Below are 25,607 nucleotides of genomic sequence, written 5' to 3'. Positions count from 1 at the left end.
TTATTTTTGCTTTGGTACTGGGGACCAAACTCAGGGACACTTTACCACCGGGACACATCCCCTGCCGTTTTCAATTCTTACTTTGGGACAGGGTCTCGCTAAGAAGGGTCTTGCTAAATTCCCGAGGCTGACCTGGAACTTGAGATCCTCATGCCTCAGCTTCCAGAATCTCTGGAGTTATATGTGTGCAACCATGCCCAGACAAACAGAGCATCATGAATGAATCTGAAGGAGAAAAAAATACCTCACTTACAGAGGAACAAGAATAAGAATTAGAGCAGACTTATTATCAGAAATCATGCAAATGAAAATGTAATCTTTAATGAGTTGAAAGGAAGAAAAAAGACCCTCCAAACCTAGAAATGTAATTTGATGCTATACAAAGGTACTAGATGAAAAAATGAAGAAAGAGGGCACATAAGTATTCTAAAAGAGGAAAACTCAACAGAAAAGTATTTCCACAAAGCAGACCTAAGTTGAAAGCTTATAGTACAAAATGAACCTACAAACTAGCAAAGTCATTAGACTGGCTGGACAGGTCAGTGCAGCCCGCAGGAGCTCAGAGCAGCAGGGGACAGGAGGTGCTCAGACAGCAGAAGGTTGTGGGAAAGAATATTAAAAGTCAAGATGGACACTGCAGAAAAGAGGATGAGATGATAAGGAGATGGGGGGGGGGCACACAGCAGGGCCACCTCTGCCCAGGCAGGGACACCGGTGTCGACAAGAAGAAGGCAGAGGGAGTGTCCTTGTCAGGCTCCCTGTGCCATTCAAGCCAAGGAGCATGCACCTTCATCTCACTACATCTTACCAACCTGACAAAAGCTGTGCTATAACTTTAAAATAGGTCATCTTTTATTGTGAATGGGAATGTACACTTTTATATTTCTGTGGCTTTGCTATTTCTGTGGTCACAAGAGTTGGTCGTCTCAATTTGCTGTCTTGTGAGTGATCCATTGGCATTTCTTACCTACTGGATACTATGTATTTCTTATTTATCGATATGCAACAAAAAAAAGCAAGTGTATTTATTCCTAGGATTTGTAGAGGGTAACTTGTGCATTCGTATGTGGAGTGCCTTAATCAGTGATAACTGGTTGATGGGTGCACAGTCGATGAACAGGGAACACACACTGGGGCTCATCCTCTGGTGTGGGTAGTTACAGTCAGAGCTCAGTGGCTCTAATCCAACCACTGTGCTCCAGCATTGTGCTTTGCTAATGAGTGGGGGGCTTCGTGCCATGAGAAAAGCAGCCCAGGACCTGCGCATATGCACGTGGACTCAGATGAGGCTCTTCCGGCACATCTGATTGGCTGAGGATGTGTGCAACGTCCTTGGTACTTCCTGTGAGTTTTTTCTTTGGGGGGGGGGGTGATACTGGGGATTGAACTCAGGGGCACTCGACCACTGGCCCACACTCCCCGCCCTATTTTGTATTCTATTTAGAGACAGGGTCTCACTGAGTTGCTTAGTGCCTCGCCATTGCTGAGGCTGGCTGTGAACTCGCCATCCTTCTGCCTCAGCCTCCTCAGCCTCTGGGACTACAGGTGTGCGCCACTGCGCCCAGCCCTGGGATTGTTAACAAACACCTGGCAGAGCACTGTGCTCCATCCTGTGTGTGTTCTCCTCTCCCTCATGGAGAAGACCTGGAGCCTCGCTGGCCCCTGGCTGCTCACAGATCTCCAGGTGGCACCCCCAGCAGAGCTCTTCGCCCAAGTCTGTTTCCTTCAGGAAGAGACATCCCTTTCTCCAGGCCACAGGGAACTGAGAGGAGAAGAGCAAGAGAGGAATGGCGGGGACAAGATCATAGCCACGGGAGCACCAGCACCTGATTCCTGCTGTCCCCTCTCCCTGGGACCCTGTGCTCTCCGTCAGAATCATATCAAAGTCCAGCCGAGGCAGGAGCAAGACGATGCTTAGGCTCTGGAGTAAGGGAGGCAGCGTGTGGGGACAGAATCCAAGACTGCCTCGAAGGGCAGAGGTGGACAGCTCCTGGGCATCGATGGGTGGACAGGGACCAGGCCCGTGATGTCATCGCACGGAGAGGTGGGCTTAGTTGCCCTCTCTGCCTCACCTGCCTCTGTGTCATGGGTTTGATTTAAGTGACATGGTCTCATCCAGCTGTGGCTCCTTGGTATCTCTGCTGAACACACAGTCTTAGAAAGCTGGACTGACTTCCTAATCTCCTAATTAAGAATCATCTTAATTCCGTAGCCTTAAAGACTGGCTCATTTGTTAACACCTAATTTTCTGGTGTGTCTGTTAACCCCATAAGACTGAGAGCTGGCTTGATGGTCTCATATCTACCTCCTTATTTAGTATTCAGTCCCAAATACGTCCGGCACATTCACTATTGACCCAGAGAAACCCTAATTTCTTTCACGTTGCTCCTAATCTTGCCACTAACAGAGAAAGTTCACAGGAGACCGTCCTAGGCACTTGCAAAGTAGCCGTACCCTGTCCTCACTCACTGCCATAAAGGTTTCTTTCTGCTCCCAAAACAGGTGCGACCTCTTTCCCCACAGCCTCAGCAATAAGGCCAGTGTTCAGAATGTATTCTATCAGCTTCAACAATGGACAAAACCAAAGGAGGCCCTGACCTAGGAACTGGCAAAGAAACCCACTCCCCGGAAGCAAGCCCATGGGAGCCAAGCCAAGGAAGACAGGCAGGCGCCTTCTTCAGGGGTCCATCCAGTTATTTCCACAGCTCAGGCTAAGAAGGCCTCAGGGCCTGACCTTCTCTGTGGCTACCCTTCTCTCTGGAAGCAGTGGGGGTAAGGGAGGTTTGTTTTGTAAATGAGCTTCAAGTCCTGGAAGAGTTAGAGGAAGAAGAGAGGCGGAGGAAATGAGCTCTGGAGACTGCGTGGTCACGGGCACTGCTCCGCGGGAGTTCATGGGCAGTTTGGCAACTGTCAAGAAACAAGCATTGGGTGTCCCTGCTGTATTTTGATTTGATAATTTTATCAGCTTTTTCTATCCTGTGATTTCTACTTTTTGATTTTAATTTACTTTCTGCTATTGATATGGCAACCCTAAATTATGAGTGTGTGTGTGTGTGTGTGTGTGTGTGTGTGTAAAAGTCTGAAGATTCTGGACTATTTTACATCGCTTCTAAATTCCACCTTTCCAAATCATTTCACTTAATAAGTGTTTTTCGAAAAGGACATATAAGTGACTTCAATTATTTCACCGCTTTGAGAGCTGTCCCTTTGGTCTAGATGCATCAAATCCAACTGCGTCTGACGTTGCAAATGTACCTCATTTTCCTGAGTTGATTTGCTTCCTTGCAGAAACTCCTCCTTATCTTGGTGGTCTTCCTCCTGCTGCTGCCCTCCTGCCTGCTCGAGTAATTCAGAAGTTTTATAGAATATTTTACATTTCCGTGGTGCGTACACTTCCGAAGTCTTTGATGAAGTGTTCAGTTTCACACTTACAAGCGAATTCCTTCTCTGCTTCCTTTTCCTCTTCAAAATGGGGAGCCCTTTCTGTTTCTGACAACTGTTCCTTGGCTGGGCCAGGTCTGCTTGAGCTGCTGTGGCCACCTGGTGACAGGTATAGGCCCTGGGACCTCTGAGCTTGCCTTGCAGGTGACAGGCGAGGTGGTGGGAGGCTCTGGGAACAGCGGCACCTAGCGGCGTGTAGCAGAGCTCTTTTTCTTGGTCTTGCTTTTCCCTTTGCTGTGCTGATAGTGTCACGGGAGTCCTGGGCCAGACACCCGTCTTCAGGGTTCTAACCAACCAGGTGCAGTCATTCACCCCAAAAATCAAACAGAAAAGCAGGAAGAGAAATTTGTCCAGTTGGCCACACTGGGAAGGCAAGGTGAGGTCCTGCATCTGATCCCTGTCTTGGGGCACTGACAGGAGCTGCAGGTTGAAACAGGAAGAATTGGGGTGGGGGCGAGAGGTCTGGGTAACCCAGCAGCCTTGGTCCAGCTGTGGTCTGGTTGATCATTCGCTCAGTGCTGGCTCTGCAGGTGGCTCCAGAGACACCCTATCACTTGAGGAAGTTCACGGGGAATCCCTATTCCTTCCTGCTCCCTCATGCAGAATGACTTCCAAAACACAGAACGCCGATCTTGTCCTTCCCACTAACACACTAACCCACCCACTGATCTAGTGCTTTCTTGCTTGGTCCCAGTACCTGGGTGCTCTAGCCCTTCGGAACCCCACAGCCTACTCACCCACCCTGCCTTTCTTGTTCTCTGCACTCTGTCCACGCCTGACTGCTCTCTCTCGCATCCAAGCCTTGGCGTACGCTGTGCCCCTTCCTAGAACATTCTCCCCATGGACCTCCTGCCACAGTTAACACTTGTCCTCCAGATCCCATCTGGAGCTTCGTGTGTGACCTCTCTTGCCTACGTCAGTGCACATGCACATCACTCACTCTCCTGTGCATGTCCCCATTGCTTCAATTCCCACGGTTATCATTACACATTCATTTGTGTGATACTCGATTAAGGCCACCTGCCTTCTGAGATACTGAGCTCCTGTGAGCTGTGTATGATTTTGTTTTCTGTTATGCCCCCCTGAGCAATGCATACATGTTCATCAATATTCACTTAGTTTTTGAATTTTTTTGATCTCTTTCATGGCTCCTGTACTGCCCATGTGGGGGCTCACTGAGAGCAGACACACTAGGTCAGTCCCTGACCCCTGGACTGGGATCAAGCCAGTGTGGGTCTTATATAGTTTTTTGGGACACTGAATGTGGCACAATGATGGCAAGGAAGGTCCCAAAGGTCAGAAGCAAATGAAGACCATCTAAGATGGAAGGATCTCTATGAAGATATGTTTGAGGGGACAGGAGAGAAACTGGACAATGTTTATCCACTAAGCTGCCAGTAATCTGCCTGGACCCACACACCAGATGCGGGACCAAAGTCAAGATGGCCACAAAGATGGCGGCTATGGGTGAGCTGGATCCACAGAGCACCTGAACAATGAGATACGACTGAGCTGATCCCGATGGAGAGCTGGCATTCCCAGAGAGCAAGTTCGGAAGAGCCCACACCTGCTGCCCACACCACTGCAGGACGTTCATTGCTCCTGTTGAGATGGATTCACTCTCTGTCATCCTTTTCTCCTTGCAGGTTTCCGTGCAGACATCGTACCCACACGGAGCCTCGGAAGGGCCTGATTCCCTCCTGCCTCAACATGGGAGCGACTTTGCCTGCTTAGGTCTCCTAGTCTGGGGTACTTTCCATTGTTTCAGAAATTAAGAGAATGGAGGACACTTAGCCATTCAGACACACCTACGGTTTCCTCTGTAAAATCTCCCAGCCTGGTAAAATCTTCAGTATTACAGAGGCAAGGACATGAGGAGATACTGAAAACCAAGCCAGTTCCCATCACGGGGCTATCCAGCCACGCAGGCTCAGAGGGGAAGGTCCGTGGGGGACAGCAGTGGACACCAAGTGAGGGAGCGCATGCGCCGCTCTGTCTGTTCAGAGGTGGGTGAATCTCCGCTCTCTGGCCCAGTCCTGAACTTCTGCTCTGCCGAACATGAGGTAGAAGACCAGACCTGAGATGTTGACGGCAGCTGCCAGCAGGAACACGTTTCTCCAGCCAACCTCTGGATCCTGGAGACAGGAAACTGTGAGTCAGTAATGGCCGTGTGGTTCTCACCCCTTCTGCTTCAGAGACGGGGCCCTGCCCTGCTGCTGCCTCCCCTGCTCCAGCCTCGGGGCCTCTGGCTGTTCCTGGGATATGCGGTGGCTTTCCTGATGTGGGAGAGAATGCGCTGGCCTCCTCCCCCGGGGCCACCCTCCTCCCTGGGTCGCCCTCCCTCGGATACCCACTTGGCTCACTCTCACTTCCCTCCACCCCTTGGTTAAGAGCTACCTTCTCAGGGAGTCCTGCCTTGAGCACCCCACTTAATTGAAGTTCCAGTCCCTGGCATGTGTGCCATGGTAAAATGTACACATGTAAGATGTTCCACGCTCTCGGCTCTCACCACCACTCCGTCAGTCATGCATTTTACCCTGGTTTTCTGTCTCTTTCCTATAGTATAGGTTCACAAGGAGAGGGGCTCTGGTTTGATTTATTCCCTTAAGCAATACAGGCACATCCAAAATATATTCATTGAAAGAATCAATCAATCAGTCAATCAATCAATCAACCAATGGCAGGAGAAACAAGGTCAGTTTGAGAATTTCTATTTAAAAAAAAACACATTTCCCAACAATGTGTCAGTAGCTAGAAAAGAATTGCGACTTCCAAAAGGAGAAGGGACGTGGTTTCCTTCAAAACACCCCCTTCTTTGTTATTCCCCACTTGTTTCTCCTGAAGGAAACCAGTAAGTGACAGGCAGGTCACAGAGTGACAAACAGGTAAGTGTCGCACCCGTATTTATGTAAAGGCTGTGTCAATAAGATTAGGGGAAGGCTCCAGTCATCAGGTGAATTTGCTGGTTTGACTCCTTCTCATGCATCTCCCAGGGAGGAGGGCTATGCAAAGGAAAGGCCCTGGACAGGGACCTCACTGGCCACAGCTGTCTCTGCACTGGCGGCTCCTGAGCTGGCTTCACCACCCGCCACCGCCACCTGCCACCCACGTGGCATCTGGCCCATTCATCCTGTGAACACTGTAGAGTGACCGGCTCACTCTACAACCATGGCCTTGAACTTTCAAGGCTTTGACGCTGACAGCCCTGCACCCAGGCAAACTGGGATGGATGGCCACTCTACTTTGCAAATATTACTGTCAAATATTCCTAGAGAATTTTCTTTTTATCTTGAGAAGCTTATTTTGCAAGGACTCACAAAGCATAAACATAACTGTGAGCATTCACCATCACATCCCAAGAATGTGGCCATTTCCTTAGACGAGGTCAGCCTGGGGCTGTAATGAGGACATGTGAGGTGCTCAGGATGCTAGAGTTTGATGAGCCCCATTAAGGAGGGAACACAAACACCCTTGCTTTAATGGCTGTGGCGCAACCTTTCTGAGTTCCTTTTATGGACATTCATCAGAACGTTTGGCCTCACCTGGTTGATGAGCACTCCTGCTACGGTGGGCGAGATGGCTCCTGCTATGTGTGCAAAGATTTGCATCAGCCCCTTGAGGAAGCCAGCATACCTGAGGGCAGGGGGACACCCATCGGTCAGCAGAGGGTCAGTCTCGGCTGGGCTGTCGGGACTTATGCCTGGCCCTGGGGAGCCTGGAACTGTGCTCATTCTTGTTTTTTTTTTTTAATTTTTAAATTTATTTTTCGAAAAATAAATGATAGTGGAATCCATTACAATTCTTATTACACATATACAGCACAATTTTTCATTTCCCTGGTTGTATATAAAGGATGTTGACACCAATTCGTGTCTTCATACATGTACTTTGGATAATGATGCCCACCACATTGCACTGTCCTTGCTGACCCCTGTCCCCCCTTCCCTCCCACCCCTGTGCCCTATCTAGAGCTCACCTGTTCCTCCAGGCTCTCCTGCGCTCACTCGTGTTTAAACCTGAGTACAGTGAGCTGACAGAGCGTTGGTAAACTCCTGGGCGGGGCCTGAGACTTCCAAGGGGTAGCCAGCACTAACTTGTCATTGTCACGCATACAAATGGGCAGGGGAGGGTCTGCACCTGATGTGGATGTTTTCTTGGTGCCGGCTACTCAGCCAGACCTTCTAGCTTTCTTTGGGGTACAAAAGCCCCTCCCTGGATGAGAGATGCTGCTCCCTGAGACCAAGGTGTCTCCACATGGTTTGCTGGTTCCTCACCTGAAGATGAAGTACGTCCTGTTGCCTGAGACGGGACCTGACCGGAGCTGTGCCCTGGCTCTCAGTCACCTCCCTGCTTGCCCATGTTGGAGGAGACTCCTCCTCCTGGCTACCGTGCCTTCCCCTTAGCAAAGGCGTGGCTGGGCCTGCCCCGTGGAGCGTAACAAATGCTCTCGGCGGTCAGCCCTGGGTATCTGTCCCCAGGACGAGTCATCAGAGGCTGATGACTCTCCCAGCAGAGCTGTCATGGGGCCACAGGAGGCTCTGGTTCACACCTGGAAGCACTAAGCTCTCAGCGATCGGCCAGCTCAGGTGACTTTCCTGGAGTGACCTGGATGTAGGCTGCAGGTGACATCTCTTTGACCTGCTGCGGGTCCCAGCAGGGCTGGGGACCTGAGCCAAGAGCTCTGTGAGAATGAGGCGAGGGGTCCTACCGAGGAGCGATATCCAAGAAGTTCACCAGCACGCCGGCCTCACAGAGGCTGCTGAAGGCAGAAGACAGCACCAGGAAGACCATGCTGGTGCTGTGGCTGGATCTGACCCAGTGCAGGGCCACCAGGACCCCAGAGGAGAAGACCACACCTGGGCAGAAGGACAGGTGGGATCAACAGGAGGCTGCACCAAGCCTCCCCCAGCCACTCCTGCCTCCAGCTGGGCCATTACCTATGGCAGTGAAGAGCTTCCTGATGGTGACAAGTCTGAGGACTCTTCTGGAGAGGAGGAAGTCGGCCAGGAGACCTGACAGGATGATGCAGACACAGCCAACAACAAAGGGCAGAGCCGACAGGATCCCGCTCTGAGGACGGACGGAGAGAGGTGAGTGCATGCGCCCCCACCCACTGAGACAGACAGTCCTGGAACAGACTGCCCACAGCTGTGGCTTTTCTTTATAGACACATCCGTTTTAATGTACATTTCAGGCATTGGAATGAGCCAGTGAACTTTCAGTACTTAGGGAAAGATGTGCATATAGCTCAATTTTCAAAAAAAAAGAAAAAGAAAAAGAAATGTTCTCTTGATATATAAGGATCATGTGGAAATAGGTATTAAAAAGACCAAAGTCCAGCAGACAAATGAAGGAAATGAACAAACAATTCACAGAAAAAGGAAAAACAAGAGGCTCCTAAACATGTTAAAAAAAACCCAACTTCACTTAGAATAAAGCCATAGTGAGAGGTTACTTTTCATGAATCAAATTGGCAAAGATTAAAAAAGGATTAACTGCAGGGACTTGGGTCCTCACAGACATTAGTGGTGCCCACACAGAACAATTTGACAAATATAAGTGGATAGTGCATTTCCCCTCTGACTCAGCAATTTCCCATGAAGACATCTACTCCCCAGAAATCGTTGTGCAAATGTATGACAAATGAAAAAGGCTTTTGCTGCAACGTTGTTCAATGATGGAAACCCCTAAATATTGCCCAGTACAGTTCCTGTGTACTGATATAAAGAGAACCTCAAGGTATACTAAATGGCAAAAACCTAGATTACAAGGCAAAACCATGACCCATAGGCCATAGGTTTGGTGAAAAAAAAAAGTTGAGAAAATAAGAATATATATTCGTGTATGTTTGCATTCTCACAGAGAAACAATGGGAAAAATGTGAGAATTCAAAACAAAACAAAACAAAACAAAACAAAAAACAACGTGTCAATAGAGCAGGCCAGGAAGACAGGGAAGATTAGAGACAAGACCCAGAGTAACATTTTTCACTCTTCATATAGCTTTATCACGGCAAAATCATGTAGTTTTGCAAAGGTTGAAGCTTGTTATTTTTAATTCAACCTCCAAGTTAAATTCTTACTAAAGAAAACGAAGGGGAAATGAGATCACACTTTGCTTTGTATAATCCAAATAATGGAAAGCTTAGCTTCCCCCTAACTCGTGCACAGATGGCAAGCCATGCCCATCTAGGTTAAGTGGTACAGAGGGCACCCCCAGAGCAGCAGGCCTCCTGGGCTGCGGACTTCCCGGCCTGGGGAGCTCTACGGTTTGGCCACACTTGACTTCCCATTTGACTGTCGTCCTCGTCAGCCTTGGCCTCCCCACCTGACTTTACACCAGAGACTGGGGCTCCTCCAGCCAGGCTCAGAGGTCTGCTGCTTGGCTCCTGCATCCTGCATGCCCGGCCCTTCTGCACCCCTGGTTGCATTTCATTTTCCCCTTTGAGAGGACACAGAGCCACTCCTCCCTGGGGCTTTCGGAGTCGGTGCCTCCTTCCTGCACGTGTGCCCCGGGCTCTGACACCCCAAGCAGGTCAGCTGTCCCTTGGCGGCTGTGTGCGTTTCCACTGGAGGCGACCCTGCATGAGAAGGCGCCTCTGTGAGCAGAGAGGTGGGAGGTGATAGTGGTCACTATGGCTGCCACCTCTAATAACTCTTTGCCACCTGAAGACATCCATCTAGTGGAAATCGGACAGCTTCTCCAGCGGGCCAGCAACCATTCACTTTGTGAAGATCTGGAGGGTCGTACACCCACGTGCCCTCTTTTCTCCATGTGATACATGTACAAAATATTTTTTTAGAGAAACATCATCCTCAATTTTTTTAGGTAAGCTCTACTTGGGACGGTTTTCTTCTGTGCTTCTCGGTCACAGATTTTCATTGTGTCTATTATTTATGCTGCCAGCAGTGTCTCAGTCACAAATGTTGACTGAATTGAGAGTAAAATGTTTGCAAAGTACTCTTAAACATGAATTGTGGGACTGTCACACAGACCTACAACCATGACCCACTGCTCCGACAAGCAGTAAACCACACTGGGGTCAGCCAGAAGCCAGCTGGCGAGGCTGCATTTCCTGTATGGAGTCCTGGGCCTAATCCACTCATTTTGCAACCACGGGAGACACAGAGGATTGTAGAATGAAGCATTTAAACAGAAGAACAAAATGAGCTTTCTCTGTACTCACATCTCTGAGGTTGGTTTGAAGTACGGAACTGATGTATGTGGGCGTGTACGACATTATGGTATAAAAAAGCCAGTATTCACAGAAGTAAGAGACAACAATGGCCCAAAGTGGCAGGGATAGGATCATGGCTTTTAAGGGCAGAGTCCAGCCTGGCGAACAGTCCTGGAAGAAAGCACATATCAACACCCGCTCCATCGGAAGACGGGCTCTGCTCTGCACGTGAGGTGCCAGGTCGTGGGGAGAGGGCAGGGGCCTTGCTCAGGATACCTGTTGAGCCAGGGAGCACGTGATGTATCTCTTCTCACCAGCACTGATGAAGGGGTGATTCCCAGGGTCATTGTAAACGAGAGGAAACCAGAGAAGGCAGCAGGCACATCCAATTCCACCTGGGAAGAGAGGATTGTGCTTTCAATTGGCCTCTTCCCCAAGATGGCTCCTCGGTTGGCAGAATGACCGACACCCACACTGCAGCCCGTCACCAGCACCCGGCCCTGTGCTGAGTGGAGACTCCCCACCGCGTGGCCAGGGTTTTTGCCCTGTTCTGAGCCCACCACTGCCAAGAGGAGCATGCTCCTGCTGACCCATTGTCCAAAGCAGATGACAGACACAGAGAGAAGTCACCCAGTTGCCTTGTGGGACTACGAGTGTAGAGATGGCCGTTTTAAACCACTGAGATTTGGAGGTTTGGAAATGCAGCGGTATTGATGCAATAGCACGCTGCCACAAGCTATTAGTGTGTCTGTCCCATGTGCCTGGAAATGTTCTCACTGTTCCTGTAGCAACCAGCATCCCTCCTGAGAGTCACGCTTCCACAAAGTCCCCTCTTCTCCACCTTTCCACGTCTTTCCCTTACCTGAAGCACTTGAGATGTAGCAGCAGCACATGTTAGGTGCAATGGATCACCCAATTTCTAGAGAAATGAAATTATTCCTCTGGAAAGGAATCGTCCCTGATTTTCACATTATTTTGGTCCCCAGGAACTTGACATCAGCACTGAGTGGCAGCATGACCCTTCTTGGAATTCTCCCCTTAGAGTCAGGTGTGGTGGCGCACACCTGGAATCCCAGTGGCTCAGGAAGCTGAGGCAGGAGGATCCTAAGTTCAAAGGAGACCCTAGCAACTCAGCTAGACCCTGTCTCTAAATAAAATGTGAAAAGGGCCTGGGGATGTGGCTCAGTGGGTAAGTGCCCCAGGGTTCAATCCCTGGTATCAAAAAGAAAAAAAAATATCTCCCCTTAGAATCTTGAGGGAGTTTTAAGTATTCTCGCCACATAAGCGGCTTGCCATATGCACGTCCCTTCACAAACATTACACAGCAGACACATCCATCAAGCATTGTGCTAAATTTTGAGACTATAGGATACACAAATACAATTTTTCCCTCAAGGAAGTTAATGGGGTGGGGGGCTAGACATGAAAATTAGCAATGTGGTGGACTGGAGTTGGAGGGTGTTAATAGTGACTCAACAAGTCTTTAGTGGTTCCTATTTTGTACATGCTGCTTGCTAATCCTCAAAATCACAAGCATGGTAAATCTTTCCCATTGTTTAGTAAATTTCATAATCTGCCCTTTTGGCATTTTTTAAAGACAGTCTTTGAAGACTGATATTCTATAGTAATTAATATTCATTCATTTTTTATGCATGTAGTTGCCTAATGTTACAGGAGCCCTTGATTTAAGAGGATGACCCTCTGATGTAAACACTAATGGCACTCACCCTAAGGAACCAGGGAATTTACAGGATGGATATCCGAGTGTGTCACAAGTCAAACATACAAACATGAACTGGCAGCAGCCGGGCAGTCCCATGCAGAGCTCAAATGAAAGTAAAACGTGAAGCTGTAAACTACTGCCTTTGGAACACTCCAGAACTTTCTGCAGCACCTTTCTGTGTATTGTGTCCACTCTTTAGACTCTGATGGTCTGTCCTGCAGGCTCTACTGACTGATTCTCCACTCCAGGCAGTATTTTACCTATGATTAGTTTGCATTCACACAATTTTCTGGAAGTGGTAAAGAATGTGTTCAATAAATAAGTGGTAAAGAATGTGTTCAATAAATAAGTGGTAAAGAATGTGTTCAAAAAAAAAAAAAACCATAGCCTGTGATCACAGTTCTCCTGAGATAACATTTTCCATGTCTTATGAAAGAAATGGCTCTGGGATCCTTTGGGTTCAACTTAGAAGCAGTAAAGAATCCTATGATGCCCCTAAATCCATAAGGTTATTCTAGCTTTGCACCGAGGCTACTGAAACTTAACCGCTGTCGTAGAAGCCGGCATGATTCACAGCACGATTAGAGCTGAACAGGATCCACTCATGCCTCCTCAGGGTCCACACCTACTTGGATTGGCTCACCCAGAGTAAGCGGCATTACAGAGATCATGCTTAATGCTCTTTGTCTTCAGGGAAAATTCCAAGATTTGAAGAGCACGGACTCACCAAATATATAGAAGACATAAGGCCATCCTATGTTCTGGCAGATGAGGCCACCAGTGAGAAGGACAATGAAGGTCCCCAGCATTGACCCTGAATGGAAGATGCAAGTGTTCTGGGTGAGAGCCAGGCTTGGGAGTCCACGCGCTTCCCGCAGAACCGCCAGGATTGCAGGCATAGGCTTCCATCCGGGTTGCCTGGCTGCAAAGCCTGCTCCTCCTCTCAGAAGGTGTGTGACCTTGGATGATTGTTAGCCTATGTGTGCCCCAAGCTCCTGAGGTGAGAAAGGAAAAGAATCATACATGGCTGACTCATAAGACTGTTCTGAGACTAACAGGAAATGAGTACGTACGAAACACAAGGATGTTGGTGCACAATGGTGCCCAGTTCTGATCAAGGTAGTGCAGGCTGCTGCTTGCGAGCCAGGGCTGTGGTGATGGTTATTGGAATGTGAGATCTCGGGCCTTTGAGGGGTGTGGCCTGGCGCTCTTGGACAAGGTGAGTGAAGGTGAGTGGGAGGTCAGTTACCTGATCCAGCAATGGAGGTGAGTTGACTCCTTTCCAGCGGGGGAGCCCATTTGACCCAAATTGAATATTGACCTGTTAATACCATAACCTGGAGGGGGGATTTCTGATCTTAGGAACATGAGATCATTCTGGAAGCTAGGCTCCATTCACACTTGGGAAACATCTTAGTACCTGGGCTATGCCTTGGATGACCCGAAGGACGATGAGCAAGGCCACTCCAGCATCAGCGGCCAGCGGGATGAAGAGGGTCAGGACGGAGGAAGCCAACAGGCCGATGCCGACCACGTACTTGGCTCCAAATATCCCAGCCACGTAGCCCGTGGGGATGGGGGCCACGAAGGAGCCATAGTTGAGGGAGCTGAGGATGATGCCCTGGATCTCAGGACTCCAGTCGTATGCAGGGACCTAGGCCACAAAGGTAACCTCACTGCCGGTCTGTGCTTACAAAGTTGGCTTCATATCGTGAGGCCTTGCAGGCAAAAAGAAATACGCCATTCTCTTTCCTATTACCTCTCTCCCACCCTTCCAATTTACCAACTTCATAAAAGGGGGAAAAAAAGCTTAAGCATATGCCTAACACACTCTTCCCTGCCACCCTGACATAGCTAACTGACCAGTTAAAATATGAGCGTCCATGAAGAAAGAAAGCTTATAAAGAAGCAGAGACAGTAGACTCAAATCCGTGGAATTTGTTTTGTGGTGATTTCCATCACTGTGGGATAAGAATTTATGTCCACCAAATGGTAAAGTCTGTTTCCTTTATTCTAACTTAGCTCCTGCTTATACTCGTAAAGTCTCCTTAGACACACAGTATGCTCTTGTGCTGTTCCTGGCACATAGTATGTGCTCAATAAACACATTTATTGGCTAAAAGAGTTGCGTTCTTTTATGAGATAACCTTTTAAGATGATCCACTTGAGTAAAATAAAGGGTCCAGAGTCTCACTAAACTTACCACTGCCTTGGATTCCTTTAGAGATGAGTTCCAGTGGTCCTGGGGATGCGTGGGGGGCATCTCTGTGGAGGCAGTGGGCTGGCTGGGAGCCACCGTGCTGTTCACCATGGCTGTGATGGCAATGCTCAAGTTCATTTGTTGGGTGTAAATTGAAAAATTACAGAGCTGCAAGATGAGGGCCAACCCGTGTCGGACGGAACAGAGACCTGCAAGAAGGGCACAGAAGGTCCTATCAGGACACCCCTGCCCACCCTTCCCAGGTCCAGAAGATGAGAAGGTTGACATCTGCCTGAGATTGGAAACATGGGGACAGCAGACCTTGCTGTGCAGGTGTCTGGGGGACCCCTGTCCCCTGGGGGATGTGGGAACAGCAGCCCCTTAGAGGCATTGCTCAAGCAGAGGCGTGAGGAGCGTGTGGAATCAGGGGGAATGAGCCTGAGGGCAGGGCTCCCCAGGGCCTGAGATGAGAGGCTGGGGGCGGGGATGGGAAGAGCACTGCAGAGAGAGATCAGGCAGAGTCAGCGACCGACTGCAAATGGAGAGCGAGACTGAAGAACGTCCCTGGCCTGGGAGCTGACATGGTGCGAAATGCCGCTTATAGAACTAGGGAACCCGGGCATTTAACTTGTTTCCAGGCTCAGGGGAGACGCTACCTGAAAGGTAGGCTAGGGTCAGAGTGCAGACGCGTTTTTATCTTTGTCTTGATACTCTGGGGCGAACATGATGTCCCCATAATCCAGGCTTGCACAAAACTTGCTCTTGTTCCATGGGAACTGTGGGGCCATCCCTTGATCAAGAAAGATACACGAGTCTGATGATGGTTGGAAAGATTGATAGAGTGTGGAGAAATCCAGAAGCAACACATGATCCCTGCCCTGGGCAGTGAGTGTCCTTCCCAAGCTCCTGCAGGGAGCAGATGCACCAGAGCAGGCCGCATTGGGCTTCTTCCTCTGCAGATGCTCCCTCAGGTCTGGGAGCTGACATTCGGTCTAACTCTGGGGCACTTAACTGTGCATGGACCATCGGTCACAGTCGTATGGATTCAGCAGATTAAACTGAGAAAGGTTGTCACAGCTACAGCATCGCCTCTTCCTCGCCAAGGACGCCTGCCCACGTCTCCAGGCCTGTTTCTCTGTCCCAGGGGAGACTTCCTACTTGTCTTCAGTTAAGGCCCACGCAGTAGGTTAAGTACCTTGTATTGTTTCTGCAACTGAGGTTTGTTTTTTTTCCCCTATTATTTTCATCAGCTTATTTTTTCCCCCTTGGGTTTTGACTTAAAAAAAAAAAACGAAAAGAAAGATTTTATGTACAAATAATGGGGAAAATGAGTTATTTTTGCTGTTTGCAACATTTATTTCATTCCTTAACTTTATTCACCAGCATTTTCAAAACTTTGCTAAATAGGAATAACAGGATCAAGCACTCCTGCTACCTCTGAAAGTCCTGGGAGTGCCTCTCATGTGGCACCATCTAGCAAGCCATTGGGAGTCTGTGTGACCTGTGTCTAAACTGCAGCAAGTCATCCTGTGCCCATTTTTAGGTGATTTTTTTTCAATCCTGGCATCAGTTACCCGGATCCCACCCCCAGGTGTTGTATCAGAGATGTGTGTTCCTCGACAAGTTACTGATCTCTTGTGGCCACCTGTTGCACCTGTAAAGCAGGGGTCATGATGGAGCCCCCCCTCCAGGCACCATGAGGAGAAGTGAGTCAGCTCACAGAAATTCATTTGTTATCATTAGTAATATTTGACTTTCCTTGCATTTGGGGAACATCTCTTCTTAATACACTGTTTTTAATGAAGAATATGATTTGTTATCTTAGAATTTTACTCAGCTTATGTAATTGGTGTGTGTGTGTGTGTGTGTGTGTGTGTGATTTCCGCCATACATGTTACCTTTGCAAGAAGAAGGAGAAGAGGGTGAAAGGGAAGAGGAGGAAGAAAGCTCTAAGCTCTCCATCTTGATCTGTGATCAAGACATAGACGTTTTCATTTTCCCTTAATAAACTTTCCGTGTTAGGACAGTTTTAGGATCATAGAATCACTGAGTTCCCACACGTCACGTAGGTTTTCCCTGTTATTAACCTGGTGTGTTGGTAAGGCACATTTGACACGATTCGTGACCTGTGTTGACATACTAAAGTTCTCAGCTTTCCCTGGGCGTCCCCCTCTGCATTTGGTTGTCGGGTCTCCGACCCACTCTCTTACCCTTCTCTTCTCTTCTTTTTGGTGGTGTTGACCATTCTGAAGAGTCCCCTCCAGCTACTTTATGGAATGTGCCTTGATGGCATACAGGACGTTTTCTCATGGTCACACAGGGGCCGTGAGTTTTTGAGAGGAAGCCTGAGGTGTACCAATGCTGCCCAACTGCCCATGTGGCTGTCACTTGGACCCTTGGCTGGAGTTCAGGGGGGCTGTCTATTCTCCCTAGGAAGTACACTGCAGCGCACCAGCCAGGACCTGCGCTCGACATCAGCTTGCGTTCTTTGGAAGTCTTCCACCCAAGCTACACGGGTATTTTCCTGCTCCTTAGGAGTCTCCCAGTTTTTCTAGAGAGGCAACCAAGACAATTTGTGTGTTGGTTTGTTTGATTAAAGGGAAAAACTTTTTTTTTTTTACAACTTTCTCCATTTCTTACACGTTTTTTGAAATATACAATTTTAATTTTTCTTCTTCATTATAATTGCAAAATTATAATTATGTAAGATTTAAATAAATTATATATTTATAGGTATAATTACTAGGAAATCAGTTGCTGCATGTTTTCTCATAGTCAGACTATTATATACGTTTCAATGCTTCTGTCTCCCGGTTTTCCGCAGGGTGTCTCCTCTTTGCTTGATCAATCTGAGAGGCAGATTGCTTGCTATCTTGCTGTGAGTGGCATCTTCTTTATCCAAGAACCACTTCTTACATAGGTTTTTCACCTCAGTCTCCTTCACACCTGAGTTCACGTGATTTTCCTCATTTCCTTACTTCAATGTTCTGCGTTCTTCCCTTGAATGGGAAGCTTCGTGACGTCCCCTTCCTGAGTGCTGTCTTCTCCCTCTGCAGGTCTGCCACCTGCCGTGGGCTACTCTGGCTGCCTCTCTCTCAGGCCACGGCTCCACGCAGCCGGTTGGACTTCCCATAGTGACAGCTTCTCTCCTTGCTGCTGCCAATCCCGAAGTAGTTCTGCGGTGACACTTTTTCCCCTTAGTCTCTTTTCTCCTCTACTCTGAGGTCGTGTTTCGTATTTTCCTGTTGGTTGGCTTCATACTGTAACAAGCTGCTGTACCACCGTCATCTCATCAGTACCGAGATCCTGAGGAAGTGTGAGGTGAAGTAGTCTCCATTTGCCCCTAAAACAAGCACGCGGAGCACCCAACGTGAGGGCGGACGACCGCGGCTCTGGCTGGTGGGGTGAGCTAGCTCCTGGGGAGGGGGGGCGCTCCTGCAGGCCCTCCTTGAGGGGCCACATGGGACTCTTCAGATTTAACTGCACCCAGAGCTCAGAGCCTAACACGGACATGCACTCATTATGCTACAGCTCTTAAAATGAGCCGTTACCTTCCTCTGATGCCCTGATAATCTCTTTAATCAGCACATTCCCTTCCTTTCTCCCCCCTGTGCTAACACACATTCCACGCAGGCCTCTGTGGTGCCCCTGAGCCTCCACCTGGAAGGGCCCACTGCACATGGCTTTGTTCTGTGTGTTGACACCCCACGCAGGGTCACCTTTGCTGGCTTGAGGCAAGGCTGGCACGCGGGTGGCAGTGGTGTGTGGGTGTCATGGAATTCCTCCCCGGTTAAAGGGATAACCCTGCAGTAACACTGCGGACGTGGGCCAGTGCTCTCCAGTGTCTGAGCTGGTGTCTGCGGCCACTCCTGCTGGCCTCTGCTCCATGGTGCTGGCTCCGAGGCTAAACTGCAGATCTTTAGAAAGGCCCAGGAGCCAGGAGGGGAGGCTCCTCCACCACTGGCCACTGCAGGCCCTGGGGGGCCTCGCCCCTGTGGCCTGCACAGCTACTGTCCTGGGAGCCTGAGCGGGAGCCCCACAGAGTGCTTTCCTCTGAACCCTGCACTGTGCTTCCGGGACGGGTGGCCTGGCGGCTCCTGGCGACCCCCTGACTTTCAGATTGTGTTAGGTCTGTGTCAAGGGCTGTGGAATGGCTGGCTCCCTGGTTTCCGCCTCAGTGGAGGTACTTTCTTAAAGTGTACAGTGGACTCTTCTTACTTCCACAGTCCAGAAGGGGCTCTACCTGCAGATTGGCCTGCAGGGGCCATAGGCAGGGGCGTATCAAAGTCCACGAAGTTTTTTTGACAGGAGGAAAAGAAATGTCCCTGACATTGCTTATAGAGTCTCAGTGTCATCCCCACCCTTAGGCAATCTCTGCAGTCCCAGGGTGGGGACAGGTGCATGGAGTACTGCATACATGGCTTTCATTAAGGGCACCTGAGGGGCAAACCCCTCCCCTCATGCTAAGCGTGTGAGCGGCAAACTGCTCACCCCATAGGCACACCCTGGGCGTGAGGCCATGTGTGGCCGTCCCTGTGCTTGCTCTGTGGCCCACTCCTGGATTGGTCGCTGCAAGGACAGTTAGCAGACATTGCACTGGTGGCTGCTGTAATCTGCTTGGCTACTGCCTGAGTCTATATCCATGGTAACTGTGCAATAAAATCAGACCTGCTTCCTGCTTGGTTTCCGAAGTGATTGATTAGTGACTCCGTAGCCACATTCTCCTCTGCCCTGTTCTGTGGACCTCCTTGCTGGATGAGAGAGCCCATGCACCGCAGAGGGGCACAGATGTGGAAACTGCAGTCTTCGGACTGCCATGCAAACAGATTCTGCTCAGATTTTACCAGCGGGTTGCCCGGCGCCTGTGTGTGGAAGGCTGAGTGCACTGAGGAGCCGTGGTGCTCCCAAGACAGCTCCAGGCAGCAGCTGAGCATTAGTGATAGCAGGCGGGGAAGCTATGCCTGTGACTCTGGGGTGCTCTGAAAATTGCCCTCTTTGCCATGTGCCTAGCTGGGGTCATTGGCAGTGATGGGGTCATTACCACTTCTGGTTTTCCCAAAAGTGACCAACCTGACTTGTTTCCCTAGGCTTCCAGAGTCTGTGGAACCTTCTCGCCCCCTGTACTGAACCTCTTTCTTCTTGAAATGCTTAGACAGGCTTCTGTTGTTCTAATCAAACTCAGACTGACCCAGCAGCTCATGGGCCTCTGTGGTAAAGGGGATCACAGGCAGCGTGGGGTCTGTCTCCATCGCAGCCCCACGAGTCCTTAGCTGAACCCTGAAACTGAAGGAACAGTGACCCTCCAGCAGAACCTGGGGCCACTCCTTTTCACTCAGGGTCTTTGGGGGCCTGGGAGGATAAGCAGATTCAGATGCGACCAGGTGACCAGAGTGGCACATGGTAGTGACGGGGTACTTCTCCACACCCCATGAAACTCCTGCACTTGGTGTCCGGGTGTCTTGGGAGCCCAGTGATGCCCAGCAAAGACTACAGGGGCCTGTGCGACCCTCAGTGCCCAGAGGAGCCCCATCCATGGCCTGGGGTCTGACGCTGAAGACCTAGGAGCACCCTGTGGACACGAGACAGGGAGCCACAAGGAAAAGCTGATGTGGACACTAGCAATGACCCAGAAAGGGTCTGCTCCTGCAAGTTCCCGAGAGACACAAGGAGCTGGCTGAAGAGTGGAGCCAGCAGAGGGGTCTGGCTTTTCAGGTGGGGAGGCTGCCCAGAAGGGACGGCTGCCAAGTAGCAAGCTGCCTTTCGCATCGCCAGGCTGCATAGGGGTACAAAGGCACTGGCTGACACAGCTGACTCCCAGGTGGTCATCAGGGGGCTGAGCAGCCTGATGGACAGGTGTCCTAGAAGACTGCAGGAAACGGGGAAGATCACACGTGAATTTCCCTTTAGACAAGGTATAAATGAGCACTCTAAGGACTGCCAACAGGCGGGCGGCAGAGGGGACAGCATGTGAGTGGCAGTAGTAATAGCTAACGGTGCCTTAGTGCTTACTGGGTGTGAGGTGCTGGTCTATGGATTTATGGTCTAATAAATCTGATTCTTAGGGCAACAGTTCAAGTTAGTTTGTGTTATTATTACCCCATTTTTGAAGTGGCGGACTGAGATATGGAACTATTATGTAAATTTGTCTAACATTACGCAGCTCAGAAATGGCAGAATGAGGACTGCCAACTCAGAGAACCTGGCCTTTGACCATTGTTCTGACCCTGGATGTCATGCTGTGTCATGGTTCAACTTTATACGTAAGTTTTTCACGTTATTGGCTACTGATTGGGGGGAGGGGATTGAGGGGCAGGGCAGACAGGATAGAAGAATCTGGCCAATGACATAGTCCCAAAGATGGCAAAACACATAGAGACAAGGGAGCACTGGAGCCAGTGCCAATGGAATAGAATTCATTCTGGATGGCATGGTGGTGGGCTGCAGGATGAGCATCCACAGGTGCATCCTGAGTTCCTTGGTGGGCTGGACTGGGGAGCCTCTGTTCTTAAAGACATGCACACTTCCCACAGACGGACTGGCCAACATGTTGAGCTTTTAAGTGTTCCATCTTGGTCAGTGTTTTGCTTTGTGAAGGCATTATTTTAGGGCCAGCCTGTATCCTTAGAAAAATCAATGCATAATGGTTATAAGTCATTAACAACTTGGGGTAAAATAAGGCATTCCGTGTTTAACCTTGTGGCATAGCCCAGAAAAACACCAATTGCAGATGAGAGGAAGGAGGACGGAAGATCTAGGACACGGTGGGAAAGAAGGCCTGCTCCTTTTGAGGCGGGTCTGGGTGTAACATGAGCTGAGAGATCCACCGGCACGAGCCCTGGATGTTTTCAGAGAAGCCAAAGTTGCTTTCCATGTTTCCTACTTAGAATCTGCTTCATTTTTCATTTGTTCATCTCTAAATAATATTGTACTCCACACCTTTTCTATCTACCTTCAAGATTTCTTGTGAGAAATGAAATAGGAGTAAAACGGCTTTTTAGCTATGTACAATTCTTGGCAACTAGCAGTAGCAAAAAATGCTGTACACCAACAAAAGGGAGGTTGCAGTGACAGAAATCCCAGTTTTTCCCACAGTCACATTCCAAATGCATGATTTTACCTTTCCTGGGGGCTTGCTCTTGAGCGGTGTTTGAATGACCATCACTGGAAATGTCTCCTGCTGCCACCTTGACAGCAGCTTCAGTAGACATGCTGGTCCTCTCCTCCCAGAGACTGGCATTCACCCACTGAAGTAAAAGAGCACAAAAGCAAATAAGGACAGCGAAGTGTCCTGTGTCTTACACAACACGGCTCCAGTCTTTCCTCCTAAGAGTTAGGAAGGATCACCGTTTGGTGGGAAGAGGACTGCACTTGGGCTCAGTAAGTGGATTTGTCTCCTTAGCTCTATCATCGTGTGGTCTTGGAAAAGTCACAGTCACTCCAAAGTGAGGAATCTAGCCTGTATTGCCTTGGTAAGCTATAAGATTCTGTCTAGTTCTGCAGCCCTGTGACATTAAGCTGATACTCACATCAACTGGACATGGAAACCTGACCAACATATTTGAAATTTCATCTGGAAGATTTCAGTGGATTAAAATAATTGGAAGAAAAAAAAAAAGCCCTGTCCATTACAAGCACCTAGAAAGAGTGAATAAAATGTGTCAAACATCACTTTAAATACCTGGCTCCAAAGATAGCGAGCAATCTCCCCATGGATGTAATGAAAAGTGAGAGGCACACACTAACTTCAGAGACCGTGACACTGGGGCATGCAGGGAGCAACGACCTCAGTGATCCAGGAGCGAGGGATCTGGGGCCCTGTGCACGGGAAGAAGGAAGCCTTTGGCTCATGCCAGGAAGAAGATCACAATGGAGAGTCTAATACACAGCCAGAAGCCTTCAAGAGGTTCAAAACTCAGTTTAAAAGGCTCTAGAGCATGGCACCATGAGCCAGTGGCACACTCTCTGGAGGGGCAAGAGGAGGTGGTGGCAGAAAGGGAATGAGAAGCCAGAACAACGACCCCTCTCTGCACAGGCTCAGGCCGGATGTGCTAACTCCAAGACACGACCATCTGGAGACTGAAAATGCTCAGTAGACACTTTGCCACTTGGAAACAACCAGAGAAGTTCTAGGGCCAAACGGATGTGGAGAGCAAGGGTGGGGCAGACATTGCTGTGAGCTAAGAAACTTCCACCTGCTCTCTGGAGTGCACCACCACAGCTGTTCAATGAGCACCTGGCAGACAAGCAGCCGATTTGCATCCTACAAAGCGCAGATGCAGGATCATGGAGCCCTGCAGTCTGTATCCGAGTTCAGAAACAAGCTGAAAACTGAATTGAAATCCAAAGCAATGCTCATGGGTAAAGTAGAGGGGTCCTGTTAATTCTGAGAAGAAACTGGTAGAATAAAGTATGGAACATTCTGCTTTAAAAAATAAGAATGATGTGTGTATCCTTCCTGGCCACACCCTGGGGCAGCTAGTTGGACAGAAAAGACGTTTTCAGCTGTAGGAACTGAAGACCACTTTCACTGTAAAAATTTCCCCTAGAGCCATAGGGCTCTTCAAGTGAACCAATGCCCGAGAGTTCGCTCTCAGCTGCTCATTCAGTGGTTCAGTAAACATTTGTGGGATAAATGAACGGAGCGCTCTTCCTCCATGGCCCCTTCTCCTGCATGATTGAGGACTTGGTTCTCTCTCAACCACCCCCCTTCCTTGCTTTTGTAACTGAAGCGCTTGCCAGGTTTCCATATAACCAGCAATCAAGGGTTTGCTGGAGCTTATGAGAACACCGAGATTTAGCAAGAGAGGGCAGAGATAGGGCGATGCTATGGTATGACCAGGGACGCATCCAGGGACAATAGCTGAGACATGGGCTCTGGTCAAAGTTACCCCCAGGAGGGGGTGTAGCATGAAAGGAATACACATCAGTGGCACTTGCTATAAAGAAAACAAGAGCAGCCTGGCACTCAATGGTGACTCGCACGAGGGAGGGAGAAGGGTGGACGGTGCCAGTCCAGCTGCTGTACCTTGTCTGCACAGATACGTGTATTTTAGCTGACATGGGAAGGACGAGAAGGAGGCAGAGGTGGACGAGAGCCGCTGGGTGTGTTTCCTGGGAGACCGTGGTGCAGTGTGGTCATGCAGGGTGTGTGAGGGCTAGAAGGAGAGGAGACCCCTGGGTGGGCTGGGCCACACCACTTAGGGTCCTACAGGCCTGGGGATGGCAGGGGACCACCTTGACTGAGGTGTGGTATGTGGTCCATAAGGGGCCAGATGAGGACCAGGAGCCCAGGGAGGAAGTGGTGTCTTCCCCTGAGCAAGAGTTGATGACAGCTGGGCTGGGACGGCTGTGTGACAGGACCACGTCCTGGACTTATATCGGGGACGAGCCAGTTAGACTTGCTAAGGTGGCCCTGTAGGAATGAGAGAAAGGCGGGACTCATCAGACATCTAGATGAAGGCTCCAGCAAAGGAGAGAATGGCTGTGTGCCCAGTGAGACAGGAACGAGTGAGGGGGACAGGTTTCAGACAGAAAGCGAGAGTTTGGCTTTGGACACCTGGAGTTTAAGATGCCTGTCGGAGCTAGGAGGGAAGGCTGCCAGGTAGGCTTTCTGTCCTTGAATCCACAGCTTGGGGCTGAAGGCCCAGGGAGAACTGAAAATTTGGAAATCCTCAGCCTTAGCTGTTTCTGAAGACCAGGTAGATGAGAAAAAGCTAGCAAAGAAATTGGGCCAGCTTATCCGTCTCCTTACCAGGATGGTTAGTGTCTGTTCCCACTAACACAATCTGTGCCTCCGCCCCCATGCTCTGTGGGGTGACTTTCCCCTAAGAGACCACACAGACGTAGCTCAGGTGGCAGTGCTGCATGTGCCCCCCCCCAAAGGAACAGCTGGTGGCTCTTACGCACAGTGCCAAAATTAGAGCTCTCTGCCGGAACCCTTCACCCAAGAATGGCTTCCTAGAGCCACGAGAATTTCATTTTTGCTTTTTTCCCTATACGAATGTATAAGGAAGATTAGGTAGGTTTTCAGTAATTTGATTTTTTAGGCCTGATAAAAAAATCTTCCCCTGGAAAACATTCACATAATTGCCTCATCACAGATATAATCGATGCTTTTATTTAAATTAATGTATCCCTCAAAACAAGCTCAATACATGAATGCATGAATCTTATTGTAGATCATCTAGTGCCAATATATCCCTTAAAAGTATAGTTTAAACTTCTGGTTTGCATCCAAATGGCTCAGATAATGTCCCCCCCCACCACCACCACCACACACACCTATACTTTTAGAGACATTTATTCTCTGATTTAATGGATGGAGGATTCTCTCTCTTTCCAGAATTCTCCCAGGAGAGAAACGTTCTCCTCAACACCCACAGTCTCTATCCCAAAGCAGCAAATTAAACATCTCTTAAAGGGGAAAAGACCCATCCCCACCTTTCAAAAGTAGAATATTAAAAAGCAAAATCTTAAAGCCAACCTGAGGGAGGCAGGGTGCAGGATCCTCTTTACCTTTCAAATAAATTTCTCTCAGTTTTTTGCAATTGTCGAATTGCTTGCAGGTAAATGATTAGCGAAAACTCTAGCCCTGGTGTTAGTGACTGGGAGGGTTTTATTGGCTCAGTAGTTTAATTTTTAACTTTACTTTTATTGTTCAATTGATAAGCAGGTCAAGTTCACAGAATCTTCCTCATGCTTCAGGTTCATTTACACCTGCCTTGGTCCCCCAGTCAGAACCCGTGCCCCGTGGGAGGCTCCTGGCCCTGCACCGGGCTCCCACGTTACTGGGGCCCCACTCCAGCACCGTCACCTTCCAGGGTGTCAGAATCATCACAGTCTCCATGCAGATGACCCCTGTCTGTCTCTTCTGAGTCCTTTTCCACCATCCCCCTGTTTAACCCATTAAGTCCGAAGGTTTCAATTCTGCAAATATCTCAATGAACTAGACACAAGTGCATGGAAGTGATTGAAATCACAATCTAGAGCATCCGTACATTATACTAGTATTATATCAGGATCATTACGCTGCACTACGATTATGTTATCAATTAATCATACTAATT

General features: G+C 49.2%; 1 protein-coding gene across 3 annotated transcripts; it reads right to left on the bottom strand.

The window, feature by feature from the left end:
• Positions 1-296: 296 nt before the first annotated feature.
• On the bottom strand, positions 297-25,125 carry Slc17a4 (solute carrier family 17 member 4). Of its 3 annotated transcripts, none has more exons than XM_046452486.2 (12): positions 25,025-25,125; positions 21,659-21,785; positions 14,545-14,750; positions 13,762-13,995; positions 13,591-13,678; positions 13,069-13,155; positions 10,895-11,013; positions 10,628-10,789; positions 8,379-8,511; positions 8,150-8,297; positions 6,984-7,074; positions 297-5,576 (listed from the first exon to the last, which is right to left on the bottom strand). In XM_046452486.2, exons 2-12 carry the CDS (start codon positions 21,747-21,749, stop codon positions 5,442-5,444), a joined length of 1,494 nt encoding a protein of 497 aa, XP_046308442.1. In that variant the 5' UTR covers positions 21,750-21,785; positions 25,025-25,125; the 3' UTR covers positions 297-5,441. The 3 variants fall into 3 exon arrangements, with proteins under 3 accessions (XP_046308442.1, XP_046308443.1, XP_046308444.1); XM_046452487.2 differs by having other exon boundaries at positions 25,057-25,120; XM_046452488.2 differs by lacking the exon at positions 6,984-7,074.
• Between the last annotated feature and the right edge of the window lie 482 nt (positions 25,126-25,607).

Source organism: Marmota monax, unplaced genomic scaffold (assembly GCF_021218885.2).
Source record: "Marmota monax isolate L192 unplaced genomic scaffold, Marmota_monax_Labrador192_F-V1.1 WCK01_AAM20220418_F8-fsc00141, whole genome shotgun sequence".
In the NCBI taxonomy this organism is placed as follows: Eukaryota; Metazoa; Chordata; class Mammalia; order Rodentia; family Sciuridae; genus Marmota; species Marmota monax.
This window is presented reverse-complemented; position numbering and strand designations above follow the sequence as displayed.

Bases quoted from the DNA above. Each gene is read 5' to 3' on its own strand.
- Slc17a4 (XM_046452486.2), bottom strand. From the start codon at position 21,749: ATGTCTACTGAAGCTGCTGTCAAGGTGGCAGCAGGAGACATTTCCAGT. The intron at 14,751-21,658 runs GTAAAATCATGC...CCCTTCTTGCAG, and splicing joins AGAGCAAGCCCCCAGGAAAG to GTCTCTGTTCCGTCCGACAC. The intron at 5,577-6,983 runs GTGAGGCCAAAC...TCCTGTCTCCAG, and splicing joins CAGGAGTGCTCATCAACCAG to GATCCAGAGGTTGGCTGGAG.